The following is a 16722-nucleotide window of genomic DNA, read 5'->3' on the forward strand; positions in this document are numbered from 1 at the left end:
TCATGAAGTTGTTGGTTTGAATCAATAACCATCTGAATCTATCAATATATTAAAATATGTCTGTTTTTAATATACAGTATCTGCATATACTATTATTAAACAATCATTTAGTTTTTATTTAATTTTTATATAAGGATTTTGGAAATGTTTAAAACAAAACAGAGGAAGATATTATTAGTCCATTTCTTAGCAGATGCCCTTATCCAGGGCGACTTACAATTGTTACAAGATATCACATTATTTTTACATACAATTACCCATTTATACAGTTGGGTTTTTACTGGAGCAATCTAGGTAAAGTACCTTGTTCAAGGGTACAGCAGCAATGTCCCCTACCTGGGATTGAACCCACGACCCTCCGGTCAGGAGTCCAGAGCCCTAACCACTATTCCACACTGCTGATATAAATAGACTGGCAGGCTGAAAGTGTCATGGTAAGAGATATCAAGATAGTCAAATGGGTAGACAGACAGGCAGGCAGTTAGAGGATGGAGACAAGCAAACTAACAGACAGGTAAATAGACAGATTCCAAAGATACAGATAAATCGATAGATTCCCAAGTAAACTGGAAATCTTCAAATTAAATGAAATTCATTCCTATCTGAATACTCTTGCTTACTCTTACCTTACCTGCCTCATCCAATGTATCAACACCACAAACATTTTTGGTTTCAATTTAAATAATCTACAGATGACTTAAAAATAGCCACTGTGGAGTTCCGCCTGGCCCAGAGAGAAAGGCCCACAAGGTCGGTGGTGGCCATCAGAAAAATAAATAATGCAACAACGAAGGAAACTTTTCTTGAATGCACAAAACATTACTGCAGCATGTTTACATCTGCTGATACCCTGGCCCTCTATATTTAGTACTGCTGTCTGTTTTCGAGTACCGTAATTGAAAACATAGATTTCTTGAAATTGTGGGGAAACGTTTAAAAGCATCAGCATTAAGTGCTTTAGGACAGCATTCTAAAAGGAAAGCAGAAGTCTCTGAGGGAGCTTCAATTTCAGATGGCCTCCTGAGAACAAACTATGGAGACATATAGGTTACATGTACTAATAATGGCCTTTTAAATGTAGTGTGTCTTTAAGTGTTTCAGGAACATACACCACTATATATCAACACAGCAACTGTTCCCATGGAACATTATAGACAACTCCAGCCATACAATGCAAATGACTAATCCTTAAAACTTCACTTCCAATTTTCTCACACTATATATATTTTTTGGATATAAGACTATTTGGTTGTTTTTTGTTTTGTTTCTACATGCTCATCATTTCTTATCTCAATCTTTATTTTCTGTGTTAATTTTATTTTATAATGAAGTGTGACAGAGAGCAAATTAATCCGAATCAACAATTTCCCTTCTGTGAGGACGCGGTATAACAGGAACAGTGTGCCCTGGATGGATGGTTTGACAGTTCATTCTAGGGTCAGTTGGAAGTCGGCCATCCAAAAAGGGGGCGAAGCCACAATACTAGAAGTCAGCTTGTGGCGGGGTGACATGCCCTTGTGTGTAGATTGTGTTTTATATCATATATAGTGTGTTATTGTGAGTGTGTGTATATATATGTAATATATATATATAATATATATATATGTAAAAACACTGCAACATTAACTTCAAACCGGAATGGGTAGGTACATAGCCATTGCTCTACCTCCTCTACGCTCCCCTGCCTCCAGAGCCCGCTCCTTCTCCACCCTCACTCCACAGTGGTGGAATGACCTTCCTACAGATGTCAGGACTGCCCAGTCCCTGACCACATTCCAGCGCCTCCTTAAGACTCACCTCTTCAGACAGCACTTGTAGAACTCCTCTGTTTTTCCCCTGGGACACTTATCACCCTTCCTTAAATGCGCTTTACTTGCTTTTATCTGCTCCCTATTTTACTGCATTTAATCCTGTACCACAGAGTACTGTAATCTGCCAAGTGTTTAATCTGTAGTATTTTGTATTTAATCATATCCTGATGTAACTATCACTGACACTGTTATCTGCTGTATTATTGAATTGTATTTTGTCACTCTTGTACTTGCTTGAACCAGTCATTGTATTTATCTTGCTCTTAATTGTATTATTACTTGTACTGTGATACTTGAAATGTATTTGCATACGATTGTAAGTCGCCCTGGATAAGGGTGTCTGCTAAGAAATAATGAATAATAAATAATTATAGGAAAAGGGGTTCCACATCACTGATAGGAGGAACAACCTGTCAATCACTGTGCTGTGGAACTGTCTGACGAACACAGTCCATATTAATACAATATAATTTCCATGCGCTTTGTCCTTAATATCATGGGTAAAAGGGGAATGGGTAAAAGCCGGACCAAGTTAAACCCTGCCGGAAGGGACATTTAAGATGCTCCGATCATCTTAACCAACATCAATCGATTCCTCCTTGCCAGCTTACATAAAAAAAAAAAAACTTCTAGCACTTATAGGCTAGTTTATTATTATCATTATTATTAATTAAAATGCGTAACACAGTCTATTATATATATATACAGACGTGCTCAAATTTGTTGGTACCCCTCCACAAAAAATGAAGAATGCACAATTTTCCCTGAAATAACTTGAAACTGACAAAAGTAATTGGCATCCACCATTGTTTATTCCATATTTAATAGAATCAGACTTTGCTTTTGATTTTTTATTCAACATAATATTGTAAATAAGAAAACAAATGAAAATGGCATGGACAAAAATGATGGGACAGCTAACCTAATATTTTGTTGCACAACCTTTAGAGGCAATCACTGCAATCAAACGTTTTCTGTAGCTCTCAATGAGACTTCTGCACCTGTTAACAGGTAGTTTGGCCCACTCTTCCTGAGCAAACTGCTCCAGCTGTCTCAGGTTTGATGGGTGCCTTCTCCAGACTGCAAGTTTCAGCTCTTTCCATAGATGTTCGATAGGATTCGGATCAGGACTCATAGAAGGCCACTTCAGAATAGTCCAATGTTTTGTTCTTATCCATTCTTGGGTGCTTTTAGCTGCGTGTTTTGGGTCATTATCCTGTTGGAGGACCCATGACCTACGACTGAGACAGAGCTTTCTGAAACTGGGCAGTACGTTTCGCTCCAGAATGCCTTGATAGTCTTGAGATTTCATTGTGCCCTGCACAGATTCAAGGCACCCTGTGCCAGGCGCAGCAAAGCAGCCCCAAAACATAACCGAGCCTCCTCCATGTTTCACTGTAGGTATGGTGTTCTTTTCTTTGAAAGCTTCATTTTTTCGTCTGTGAACATAGAGCTGATGTGACTTGCCAAAAAGCTCCAGTTTTGACTCATCTGTCCAAAGGACATTCTCCCAGAAAGAGAATTGTGGCTTGTCAATATGCATTTTAGCAAATTCCAGTCTGGCTTTTTTATGTTTTTCTTTCAAAAGTGGAGTCCTCCTGGGTCTTTTTCCATGGAGCCCACTTTCGCTCTAAAAGCGACGGATGGTGCGATCAGAAACTGACGTACGTTCACCTTGGAGTTCAGCTTGTATCTCTTTGGCAGTTATCCTTGGTTCTTTTTCTACCATTCGCACTATCCTTCTGTTCAATCTGGGGTTGTTTTTCCTCTTGCGGAAACTGTTGTCACAGGAACATCAATCTGCTTGGAGATGGTCTTGTAGCCTTTACCTTTACCATGCTTGTCTATTATTTTCTTTCTGATCTCCTCAGACAACTCTCTCCTTTGCTTTCTCTGGTCCATGTTCAGTGTGGTGCACACAATGATACCAAACAGCACAGTGACTACTTTTCTCCATTTAAATAGGCTGAATGACTGATTACAAGATTGGAGACATGTGTGATACTAATTAAAGAAACTAATTAGTTTGAAATATCACTATAATCCAATTATTTATTATCTTTTCTAAGGGGTACCAACAAATGTGTCCAGGGCGACTTACAATTATTACAAGATATCACATTATTTTTACATACAATTACCCATTTATACAGTTGGGTTTTTACTGGAGCAATCTAGGTAAAGTACCTTGCTCAAGGGTACAGCAGCAGTGTCCCCCATTGGGGATTGAACCCACGACCCTCTGGTCAAGAGTCCAGAGCCCTAACCACTACACCACACTGCTGCCCATATTCATATATTATTCTATGACATACCAAAGGCATGCAAGTATACATGATAAAATAGCTTTTAATTTCATCACTTTTCAGGAGGAATGAAGCATTATTTCAATGAGCTGTAAGGGTACCAACAAATTTGAGCACGTCTGTATATACCCTACATGACAGCAAGAACAAAGTGCTGGGTACACTTCTGTGGCACAGTGATTGACAGGTTGTTCCTCCTATCAGTGATGTGGAACCCCTTTTCCTATGTACCTACCCATTCCGGTTTGAAGTTAATGTTGCAGCATTTTCCTTAATGTCGTTGTGTTTTTCGTAATGTTGCAGCGTTTTCCTTAATGTCGTTGTGTTTTTCGTAATGTTGCAGCGTTTTCCTTAATGTCGTTGTGTTTTTCGTAATGTTGCAGCGTTTTCCTTAATGTCGTTGTGTTTTTCGTAATGTTGCAGCGTTTTCCTTAATGTCGTTGTGTTTTCCTTAATGTTGTGTTTTGCACTTCAGGGCCACCGTAGTTTTGGCTACTGTGCCATTTTTATTTTACAAAGTGTGTTTCTGTTTTGTTAAATCTTTTTATTTATTAAAACGCGCAACCAAGCGCATTCACATTTCACTCGCAGTGCTGTGTGTGTTTTTTCTGGGTCTGACGTCACCACTCAGACCAGCTCTTCACATATTAATACACATTTTATCTGCACGTGAAGTGATTGTGCAGTCCTCATTCCTAAATACAACTATATATTTTAAATCACTCATGCTCCACAGCCCAATTATATCCCGTGCACCAATACATATGCACCCACAATAGCACACTACATACATAAAACACAAGCTACACAGAAGGGCTGGTCACCCCACCACACAGAATCTTACTCGCTTGCACTCACTACCAAAGGGGGTGTGACTGAAAGTATATCAGGAGGTGTGGCCGAGCGATCTGTTCCTTTGTTATGGTTGAGAAAAGACCTGTAAAGAACGGAACGAGAAAAAGTAACCGTGAGTGTTTTGTATTGTATCTGTCTGTCTATTAATTGTCACAATTGTAATTCATAGAAGAATAAATCTGGGAGCTGTCACTAAATCAGCCAGCATCACCCCCAGACTACACTGCACTACTGTTTCACTGTTGCTGTATAATTCACCACTTACACAAGGAGCACTCACTGTTGGGATTCGTGACCGTGTCTGTGTATAGTGTGTGTTATTATTATTTCCGGACTGAACCCCGTGGTTTTACTGACTTCACACACCGCTGTGCATAGTCAGTATTATTTATTTAAAAGCAAATAATAAAGCTTAGTTTTTCACCATTAAATTGTTGTTGGATTGTTATTAAGGAGCACTGCATTACCTCTGCACCTGTGCACTACAAACCACTTTGCCACATGACAGACTCCTACCAGTATGCACATATCGACTTCAATGGTTTTAAAAAAACAGGTTATCTGTTTTTTGTTTTTTTTTGCTTGGAATAACAGATCCCTTTTATATGCTATTTACAAAAAAGCTGGTCTTTTCTGATGTACAAAATTGGGATTTTTTGTTCTGGGTCACAAACAAAGAAACTGCTTATCAAAGAGGTTGCTTGTTTGTTACCTAAAGTCCTAAGATTGATAAAATATGTATGTATCATAAATGCCATTCCCTTGCATGGTCCTGTTCAAACGTGGCTACAAAGTTAATGGTTACACATCGTGTTTGTTGAAACATTAGAAAGGTCAGCCAGTACAATGGTAAGAGTAGATGAGAGGAGAGGCACACATGGAAAAAGTTCGGCAAACAGTTAGGCAAACACAAAAAACATGTTTTGAAGAAAACTAACTCTTTTGATTGTGTGCCGTGTCTGCTATATCTCAGACGATGGAGGAGTCGTCCTTTTCAGCCATCTGATTTGTATCTTGAGTTCTGTTGTTTAAAGTCAAGTGGAAGTGAAAACGTAAATTGTTGCCATCTGCTTCACACACACATTGAACAAAACGCACAGCACTTTATGTTTCAAAAAGTTGAACTATAGATTATTGTTTAAATGTGGTTTCTGACTCTTTAGCTCACAACCAGGATAAATGAAGTCTATGTGTGTGTCTCTGTCTGCGTTCATGAATTGTATCATTACGTAAGCACAGAGGTTGAGTGGGATCGTTGTGTATTTTGGTTATTTTGGTTCCTTTTCACAACTAGAGCACTCCACCACAGAAGATGGTTTAAAGTAGTTTTATATTTTTTCCAAAAAATAGAAAAGCACTCATTGCAAAGAGTTCTCTAGGGAACAGCTGAGTTATTAATTTGTTTTTAGTCTTATTGGAGTGCTTTCTATTAACTGTTGAGGTTAGGATGCCCTAACAATAATACTACATAACTCAATTGTAACAACAATATTGATTAATAATATGCATATACCATTGGTTTATATGTCTACAGCTGAACAATGTTGTGGACTCGGAAAGTAATGATAAAATGACAGACCACTTACCTGAAACTGCAAACAGCAGTACAAACATTACTTTTTTTCCCCTTCCCATGACATTTCAGATCAAACCTTAAGAACAAAGGCATAATAATTGGTTTATTTATATAATACATTGGTTTTGTACAATGCCTATAATAACTACTGTACAGGTGAAAATACTGTCAATCATTCTCCCTTTATTTAGTATAAGAATGTTTAGATACGAATGTCATCATTATGATGTGTATGTGTTACACATTTATGTATATATATATATATATATATATATATATATATATATATATATATATATATATATATATATATAGTCTATAGGGGTGTTATTACCAAGCAACTTTACTATAAAAAAGGAAATTGTATGTATGGTAAACACTGTACAACAGGTTTATATGTATTTTGCTTCCCTGAGTTACAGCAGAGCTTGCTGCAGGCGACACCCAAACCCACCCGTTGGTTCAATTCCGGAGCACGCTTGGTTATTTCACAGAGCATCACGTAGGTATGAAAACATTAAAGAAGGAAGAAACGTGTGAGCTCGCAGCTGAAACTACATTTATAAAATCCCAAACAACCACAAAGCCAACACAATGTGGTTTGTGATGACAAGTTCGCAGGCTAAACTATTGAAAATCTACATCCAGTAAACATCTTCCAAATGATCATATTTTGAATACAAATGTCAGGCACGTGTGGGCTTAAGATGTTAGTATAAAAATAGATCATTATGGGCTGTCTGTATCCTAGGCTCCACTTTCAGGAAATCATATAATGCCATTATTATTCATTGGCTTGCTAACTATTAAAGAACAATGATGTAGGAAATGTGCTGGCTATTGTTTATATAATGTATAAACACCTAAGTACAAGCATTCCTGATTACGATTCTCACAGGAGACTTTTATCTACCCCAGTATCAATAGACTGTGGACACTATACTAAAGTAAACGTATGTACATGTCCACTTAGTCTTTAAAAAACGTTGAACTAGGATAAGAAATATCACAATTAATGTAATTAGATCAATCATTTCCCTGGACTCCTTTAAATCGGAGCATGTATTCACATGTGACATTTTGTTTTAATATAACACTGTGGCTGCTTGTCAAAATTTCTACTATTTCTACTTTGGTAAACATGATAATTATACAGACAATTTTCAGAAATGTTCCCTGCATGTTTCTCATAAAAGCTCATTTTTAGATTGTTTTGCTTATTTTTATTGGGCCTGGTTTTAGTTTTTAGTTTTTGTTTTGTTTTGTTTTAGTGGACAGCTGATAAGACCAAAGTATATTGTTATAAAAAGCTCCAGAAAATGCAGCCCTATAGGAAGTAATGAACAATGACTTCTCCATATGACCTGCTGATGAGTTTAACAGCTACAGTATGTATTACTCTGAGGATGCAACAATTCAATCTACCGTTATAACCCTCAAATAAAAGCACACATTTTCACTACACCTTTTCTCTATAAATGCTTGTTTTATTACAAGGACTTTACTATATAAAATGCATTAAGCCTTTTTGAGGGTTCTATCATTTCAGAAAGCAGTTTATTTGACGCAGTATATAAACTATTTTTAATCCATATTATGAGTTAATATAAGGTGTAAAATCATGTATTATATGAAGAATATCCAATTTTAGTCAACTGAGCAGGGAGTAAATGGTTTGAAAACTGCAGAAAGCACAGACATTTTTCAGCTTTATCACAGTAACTTCCCAAGCACCGAGCAGAGTCCTGTTTAATTAATAGTGCCATAAAGCTGTAATATTTACCTGACTTTAACAAAGTTGTAAAAGCCACTATCTGGTCTGCCAGGTGTTGTTCTTCTCGAGAGTCTCCAAGCAAAGAGGTGTGGCGGATACATGAAAACCATTCAGCAGTTTATATTGGACCATGCGACAGTGAAAACTAATAGGAAGATATAAATAGAACCAACTGCTTGCACTGGCAAAATCTGCTGTTTTCTCACAGACAACCTTTTTCTGAACTTTATATGTTTACTAAACCAGACATCTACAGATAAGCCTCAGTAGATTTAAATAGCACAAAAGTTTCAGTTGTGGTTCATGTTTAAGGAACCAAAGAGAGATCCCAAAGCTCTCTCCCTCTCTTCATCTATCTATCTATCTTTCTATCTATCTATCTATCTATCTATCTATCTATCTATCTATCTATCTATCTATATCACATACAGAGATGTAAAGGTGCAGCAAATTGAATGCAAAGACATAACATTGTGGCAGGGCTTCTGTCCTGCGCGGGTAAATAAATGTATATGTGTAAATAGTACATGAAAAAGTGTTTGTTAGATATTGAAGGGCTGGAAGTTAAGATTCCAGCCCTGGTTGTTTTGGGTGTGTTTGTGATGGTTGTTGGCAGGATAGGGTTAATTCCTATCCCTGCCAGATACATGTGAAAATGTGTCCAGGTGTTGATTGAATGATTAATTGTCAATCAACCCTGGCCACATGGTATATAAGGGAGCTACACAGCTCCATGAGAGGAAATTGCCTGGGAGAGGGGAGACCACATGGAAGGTCTGTTTGTTGACTTTTGATATTTGTTTTCTTAAGATAGTGAAGGCGAATGCTGGTTATTTTGTTTCTGTTTATTGTGTTTGTGACTTGTTTTGTTAAACCTTTTTATTTTGAGTGGGAGGAGCTTGAGGTCCAGCGCAAGGCAGAAGAGCTGCTCTCCCAGGAGGAAGAGCCACGGCCATGCCCAGAACCATCACCATGGCAATTTACAGGGGGGGGAGGAGCTAAGGCCTCACCCCTCTGAAAATATTTGGGGGGGACGAAGGCAAGGGGAGGGGCCCCTGCCGCCTTCGCAGCCAGAAGGGGAGGGGCCCCTGCCGCCTTCGCAGCCAGAAGGGGAGGGGCCCCTGCCGCCTTTGCAGCCAGAAGGGGAGGGGCCCCTGCCGCCTTTGCAGCCAGAAGGGGAGGGGCCCCTGCCGCCTTTGCAGCCAGAAGGGGAGGGGCCCCTGCCGCCTTTGCAGCCAGAAGGGGAGGGGCCCCTGCCGCCTTTGCAGCTAGAAGGGGAGGGGCCCCTGCCGCCTTCGCAGCCAGAAGGGGAGGGGCCCCTGCTGCCTTCGCAGCCAGAAGGGGAGGGGCCCCTGCCGCCTTCGCAGCCAGAAGGGGAGGAGCCACTTCTACCTTCGCAGCCAGCATCAGCGCCAGAGGGAGAGTGCCTGCCACTCCCACTTCCACCGCCATTGGAGGACTACCTGCCGCTCATGAATGCCGACACATCATGAATCTTGCATTGGTGCCATTGTATGCCTGTCAATTATGCTTTGGACAGCAATATATTAGCATAGATATGATATCATGTGTAATCTCTTGTCAATTTCCTTGCCACTTCCAAACATTAGTGGTATTTTCTAGGGTAAATATTTGTTTTAACTGTGTTTATTTCTCTGTGGTAATTATCTAATATATATTTTCTTTGTTTGTTGTTTTTTTATATACATCTGTGACAGGGTAGTGTCACAGCTCAAGGTGTTACCAGCAGGATAGAGACCCAGAGACAGAAAGCCGCAGTTTAAGTACATATGCACACATTTTATTTAATAAAATAAAATAAATATGGCATGAGGGATAAAAATAAAAGGTTTAAACAAAAGAATAACTATGTGTAGGCTGGGCATTAGCTATTACCACTAAGTTGAAAACTTCAACTCCACCTCCACCATCCACCTCCAACTCCAACCTCCAACTCCACCCTCCTCCCCCCAACCCCAACCTCCACCCTCCAACTCAACCTCCACCTCCAACACCAACTCCAACTCCAACCTCCAACTCCACCTCCTCCTCCACCCTCCAACTCCAACTCCACCCTCCTCCAACTTCCACCCTCCAACACCAACTCCAACCTCCAACTCCACATCCTCCTCCACCCTCCAACTCCAACCCAAACCACCAACTCCAACCTCCAACTCCACCCTTCTCCAACTTCCACCCTCCAACACCAACTCCAACCTCCAACTCCACCTCACCCTCCACCCTCCACCCTTCACCCTCCTCCTCCACCTCCACCCTCCAACTCCAACTCCAACCCCAACATCCACCTCCAACTCCAACTCCACCCTCTTCCCTCCAACCCCAACTCCAACTCCAACTTCCACCCTCCAACTCAACCTCCACCTCCAACACAAACTCCACCCTCCACCCTCCACCCTCCAACCACAACCTTCACCTTCCACCCCCAACTCCAACTCCAACCCCAACCCCAACATCCACCTCCAACTCCACCCTCCTCCCTCCGACCCCATCCCTAACCTCCACCCTCCAACTCCACCTCCAACTCCACCTCCTCCTCCACCCTCCACCCTCCAACCCCCAACCCCAACCCCCGCTCCACCCTCCACCTCCAACTCCAACCTCCACTCTCCACTCTCCACTCTCCACACTCCAACTCCAACCTCCAACTCCAACATCCACCTCCACCCTTCCACCTCCACCTCCAACCTCCAGCTCCAGCTCCAGCCTCAATCCCAACCCCCACCTCCACCCCCCCTCCACCCTCCACCTCCACCTCCAACCTCCAACCTCCAACCTCCAGCTCCAACCCCAACCCCTACCCCAACCCCAACTTCAACTCCTTCAACAAACAAAGGATTTCTGGTTAATTGCAGGCAGGGACAGATTTAACCCCATCCCTGCCAACCTTACATTCCCACACAAACACTTGACACGGGTAGGGCTTCCAGCCGGCCACACCATTACACTTTTTTTTATAAATAATAAGTCAACTGAAAAAAGGAATGATGCCTTTACTGGAAATATGTATTTTCAATGTGGAATTAATTTATATCAAAAAAGGAGGGGGTGGCAGACAGTGGCTCTGACAGTCTTTCATTCTACAACAACCATGCTGTAGGTTGTGACCTGCCATGTGGATTATTCCATCACACCCACCACACGTGAGCACATCAGTTTTAAGCAATGGAAGCTGAAAGATAATCAGAAACGTATTCCATTTTACTCAGGGGTGTCCAATCCTGGTACTGGAGGGCCGGTGTCCCTTCTGGTTTTTGCTCCAACTGTCCCCTAAATTAATTAATTGGACAAATTAAGCTTCTAATAAGCACTTAATTGGTCCAATTAAGTAATTTAGGGTACAGTTGGAACAAAAACCAGGAGGGACACCGGCCCTCCAGGACCAGGATTGGAGATCCCTGATTTAACTGTCTTCCAGTTTGTTCTTACTGTTGGCATGCTATGCACTTTGCATGAAAGCAGCATTATAACTGCCCTGCAGTATTGGGCTAATGTTTGCACAGGTACATCCACTCACTGACAGTGATCTTTTGACCTCTGTTTTACCACCCTTTCCAGTCGGGGGGCCTGTAAAGCAATTCTCCCCCTCCTTCCATACTAGTTAATAATTCCTCTGTCATTATCTGCAAAGTCCTTATCTATCTTTCTGTCAGTTTATGACAGGGTTCCCTTATCAACCTATTGTAGGCCAGGTGATCAAGAGAAGCCTATCAGGTGCCACGGATTTTGAATTCTCCTGATTAGTGCCCATGATGAGATGGGACACTTGGCTTAACTCTGGTTACTATTCCTAGAGAAAGTGCAGAGTCCAGTGGATGGGAGGTGTTCAGTCCCACTCAAATTTGTGGATGATATCTGTTTTCTGTTTTACTTTTTTAGTTTTATTTTTAGCCATATTTTCTCTGACGGTTACTGTAGTCTTTCTTGTCCCAAGGCTGGAGTAGTTTACAAGTCGTGCCTTTTCACGGTCAACCAACCCTCAAGGGCACAGCACTTGCAGCCTATAATGTCTTCTAGCCCTGGATTTGGCATCAGGCAGGATTATATAAAACATCAGCTTACTACTATAGGTAAGTAGGGCTCTCATTTGGGGCTGGTTGTGTGAAATGCATTGGAATCCCCATGCAGTACTGATAAAATCTATGTTTCATCCTTTCTTACCCATCAACTGCCACTTCTAAATCTGTGGTAATGAAATGTCTGATCATCTGCAATTTTGTCTGTGTCTATTATCCAGGAGCAGTTTCATCCATGATGTGTTTTAACTCCCACATTATAAAATGTGCACTTATACATTTTATGTGTGATTGTCACATGGTTGTGTCTTATTAACATTTAAAAAGAGGGAGCTAGACACAGCTGCTGCATTATTCAGTGTTCTTTTGGTTTTCTGCCAATGCAAGAATTATGTTAAAGTTATAGATGTAACATATCGATTGTCTATATATGCGTACAGTATTTAATGCAGTTTGGGGTATACAAATCCTGAAATCTGTCAAAGTTAAAATGTGTTTAGCCTTTCGATGGTCTGTGAACAGAATGACACGTGGCAAGTTTAATTATCGAGTATAGATGATAAGGCATAAAATGAACACTGTGATAAAAACATAACACTCATATCTCTCTGGAAAAAAAACGTTTTTTGTTCTATATTTTAGTTTCAAGATTTTCTTTTCTTTTTTAATAATATCGTTTCTGGCATAAAAACGAATTTAAACACTGCGATTGTTGATCAATTGAGTAATACTATTGTTTGTAAATTTACGTAAACTGATATAACATAAAACAAACTTTATACTGTAAAATATATAAATAAAAAAATGTAAAATGTAATTAAACACATTTTAGTCTTCATTTTGCTTTACTAATTTAAAAACAATTGTGTTACCAAAAAAAACATAACGTTTGGTTTTGCAGGGTAAATTCCACGAATGTAGTAGTTTACAAAACCATACAGCATCCTTTGTATTGTGTTAAAATAGAATGTATTCAGTTACATGACATTTACTAGACCTATAACAATAAGTTGAATTCTAATTTAGCTGGATAAAAGCATTTAATGTCGTCTTGCCTTAAAACAACACAATTAATTGTTCTAAGAAAGTTGTCCTCTACAGAATAAAACAGGTAAATAGGTCTACACGATTATTCATTCCAAATTCAAATATGGTTTAAAACAATCACCCTACAACTGCATATATTAAAATCGACTTTTAATTCAAAATAACATGATCATAACACATGTAATTCTCGAAATAAAGCACGCATTTGATGTTTTTAATCGTTTGTTCAATCTTGAGAAACAATGTAACAATTATTAAATAAGATAACTAAATGAATAAAATAATATTCAGAAACTGTTTTAAAAAACAACTAAAATATATTTTAAAAAGTGTGTTTGATTGAATTAATCAGTTAAATAATGTTAAACGAAGACGCATTTTATGTAAAATAAATAAATAAATAAATAAATAAATAAGCATACAGTACAATTTATTGCGCATTTGTTCTCTCTCTCTCTCTCTCTCTCTCTCTCTCTCTGTGTGTGTGTGTGTGTGTGTGTGTGTGTGTGTGTGTGTGTGTGTGTGTGTTTATCCATCTATGCGCTTATAAGAAAATTGTATTTTGAGCCAATTAAAAATGGGAGCCGTTGTATCTTTCTTTGATAGTAGTACGCTTCTTTTTTCCAGATGTTAATGACACAATAAAGAAATATATTTCATTAAAAATGATTATTTGTATTCTTTTTTTAAATGATGGCTTACCGGTGCATAATTTCATGCGCAGCATAATGTCCTTCAAATCTTCACAACGGTGTTAAAGGGTGCTGTTAAAATCATAGGCAATATATTTTGAGTTACCTTTCAGATTAATACAAGGCAGAGTGGCTTGAAGATTTAAAACAAAAAACAAACAAAAAAGATTTAAATTAACCACTTGTTCTCCAGACAATAGTTTGGTTCAGCTTGCTTTTACTGTAGCCGCGGCGAACTGCAAAACATGCATTTGTTTTGGATAAAAAGTGAACCCGCTGACTAATGCATTACCTGAGGTGATATATACATATACATTGGTACCAGAAGTATTGACATCCTCCAGTCTTTTCAATGCAGAATTCTCTTATTACAGAAAACCCATTCACTCCTTTAAGTTTGCAAGATTTTAAAAAAAGTTTGTTTTAACAATTCTTTTTTTATTATTATTAAAAATTACAGGTTGTTGATAAGAATGTTCATATAGTGCATGTTCCTGAAAGGCAATGATATCATTGTTAATTAAAGCATTTGACGTTGAAAAGTAATGGTGTGGCAGTAATTTGAGACACCACAGTATAGATACAAACACAAAACAAAAGTATCCTCACAGTTTCAGAAAATTATCATTTATAATAGTATTGCACAGGGAATAGTATCGAGGCTTTAATTGGTGACAAAACATATGCAATATTTAGATTTAAATCATTATGTTCAATGGTTGGTTCATAGCCCTTCATAACCACTAGATTTGTGGTTTTGAATCCCTGAAGAGTACAGCAATTAAAGTAACCTCTGTGACAAATTCCAGGTGCTTTTATTTCAATATCAATCAAATCAATCATATCTTTATTTTATATAGCGCCTTTATATATTATAAGTGCACATCGTGTGTATATATCTATCTATCTATCTATCTATCTATCTATCTATCTATCTATCTATCTATCTATCTATCTATCTATATATATATATATATATCTATATATATATATATATATATATATATATATATATATACACACACACACACACACACACAAATAAAGGGCGGCAGTTTTAATGCATTTTTTGAAATAATAATATACAATTTTGAATGACAAAATGATCACGTAAAATACACTGGCGACCTCTCATCGTCCATTAAGAAGATACATTTACTTGGATCAATACGTGAAATACACATTACTACATCTGTCACTCAAACCTTTTATCTTTTTCAAATGTTAAAAAAACACACAAATAGGCCTAATGATAGCCATAATAATAAGTACCTATAGCCTACTCGACTACCTGCATTTGCCGAAAAATGATAATGATAAGATGCCCTCGGAACATAGGGAATTTGGTATACAGAACAAATTCCCGATGAGTAATATAAATAGAAGGCAATTAACACTGCAGATAAAATAGTAATATTTCATACGAATGTGTTTCGTATGCAAATATAGAAAGCATAAATCACAAAAAACTGTTAAAAAACGTTTATATATATATATATATATATATATATATATATATATATATATATATATATATATATATACATATATATATTAGCTCAAAGAGCCAGCTGCCCAACGTTCGATATGTTGTACACTCTCAAGGAAGCATATATATAAATATATATATTTTAAACACATTTTAGAGACTATATATATATAGTCTTTAAAATGTTGTTATTATTATTATTATTATTATTATTATTATTATTATTATTATTATTATTATTATTATTGTTGTTGTTGTTGTTGTTGTTGTTGCATTAATGAATATGCCTTCAAATAGAATACGAGTGCTGTGTTCATTTCTATACACCTCCCTGGTCCTATATTTTATGGTTGCGCTCATTGTTGCAACATACGCAGCAAACGGTTTAGATTTACATGCACGGTTAAATGTGTTAGATAAAAAGAGGAAAATGTGACTAGTTTGTCTAGAGTTAGTCTCACCGTTTACTACAGCAATTTACGTACAGGGTGACAACTAAGCATAGGCCCGTTTAAGCAAATAATGGAAATGTTGAATTATTTCCCTTTCAATTCAAATGTTACCTCTGCGGTATATAGCTTAATTATGTTCCTTCGATAATTATGAAGACAATAATGAAATATCTTCAAGAATTGATGTTGTACTTCTCGGTCGATGATTGGCAAAGGAGAGTGTGATGTCAGACCCCCTGAGAAAGCCTGATTGGTGGGGGCTTTGTAAGTGATGAGTAAACAAGGCAGGAAGGAAAGGTTTGAACTTCACAACTCAACACATCACAGATAGAACACGCTAGACACAACACTGAGGAGGGGACTGAATTCTGCAATCTGAACCCCTGACACTTTACTCCAGCACATAGGCCAATGTCAGAGGCATCGAGGGGGCACCGGGTGATCAGATAGCTATCTTCTGAAACGTCGGCATGCTCTCATAGATGACAGCTTTCCCAGGTCCATTGTACATAATTACTTGCCACTGCTTCACAGACCTCTCGACTTGTCATCATACAAACTACGTGAATAGAAATCTGAGTTCGGAGCGTATCTATTTTTTTTTCTTTTTCTTTTCTTTTTTTTTATTTTTTTTTAGGTTGTAGCCTATACCAGCCAGTTTGCGAGGTGAGCTCTTCTGTTAGAAA

At 38.4% G+C, this 16722-nt stretch overlaps 1 protein-coding gene across 2 annotated transcripts in view; it reads left to right on the plus strand.

Moving 5' to 3' along the window:
• Window positions 1-12153: 12153 nt before the first annotated feature.
• nr5a2 (nuclear receptor subfamily 5, group A, member 2) overlaps window positions 12154-16722 on the plus strand; it is a 56158-nt gene continuing 51589 nt past the window's right edge. Inside the window, exon 1 of one of the 2 annotated variants that reach the window (XM_034027616.3) lies at window positions 12154-12410. In XM_034027616.3, coding sequence (XP_033883507.1) covers window positions 12347-12410 — 64 coding nt within the window. In that variant the 5' untranslated portion in view covers window positions 12154-12346. Of the gene's footprint in view, window positions 12411-16329; window positions 16703-16722 lie in introns of those variants that run through there. The other variant, XM_034027617.3, reaches the window with a different exon arrangement.

The sequence above is a fragment of the Acipenser ruthenus genome, chromosome 12, assembly GCF_902713425.1.
Source record: "Acipenser ruthenus chromosome 12, fAciRut3.2 maternal haplotype, whole genome shotgun sequence".
Lineage (NCBI taxonomy): Eukaryota > Metazoa > Chordata > Actinopteri > Acipenseriformes > Acipenseridae > Acipenser > Acipenser ruthenus.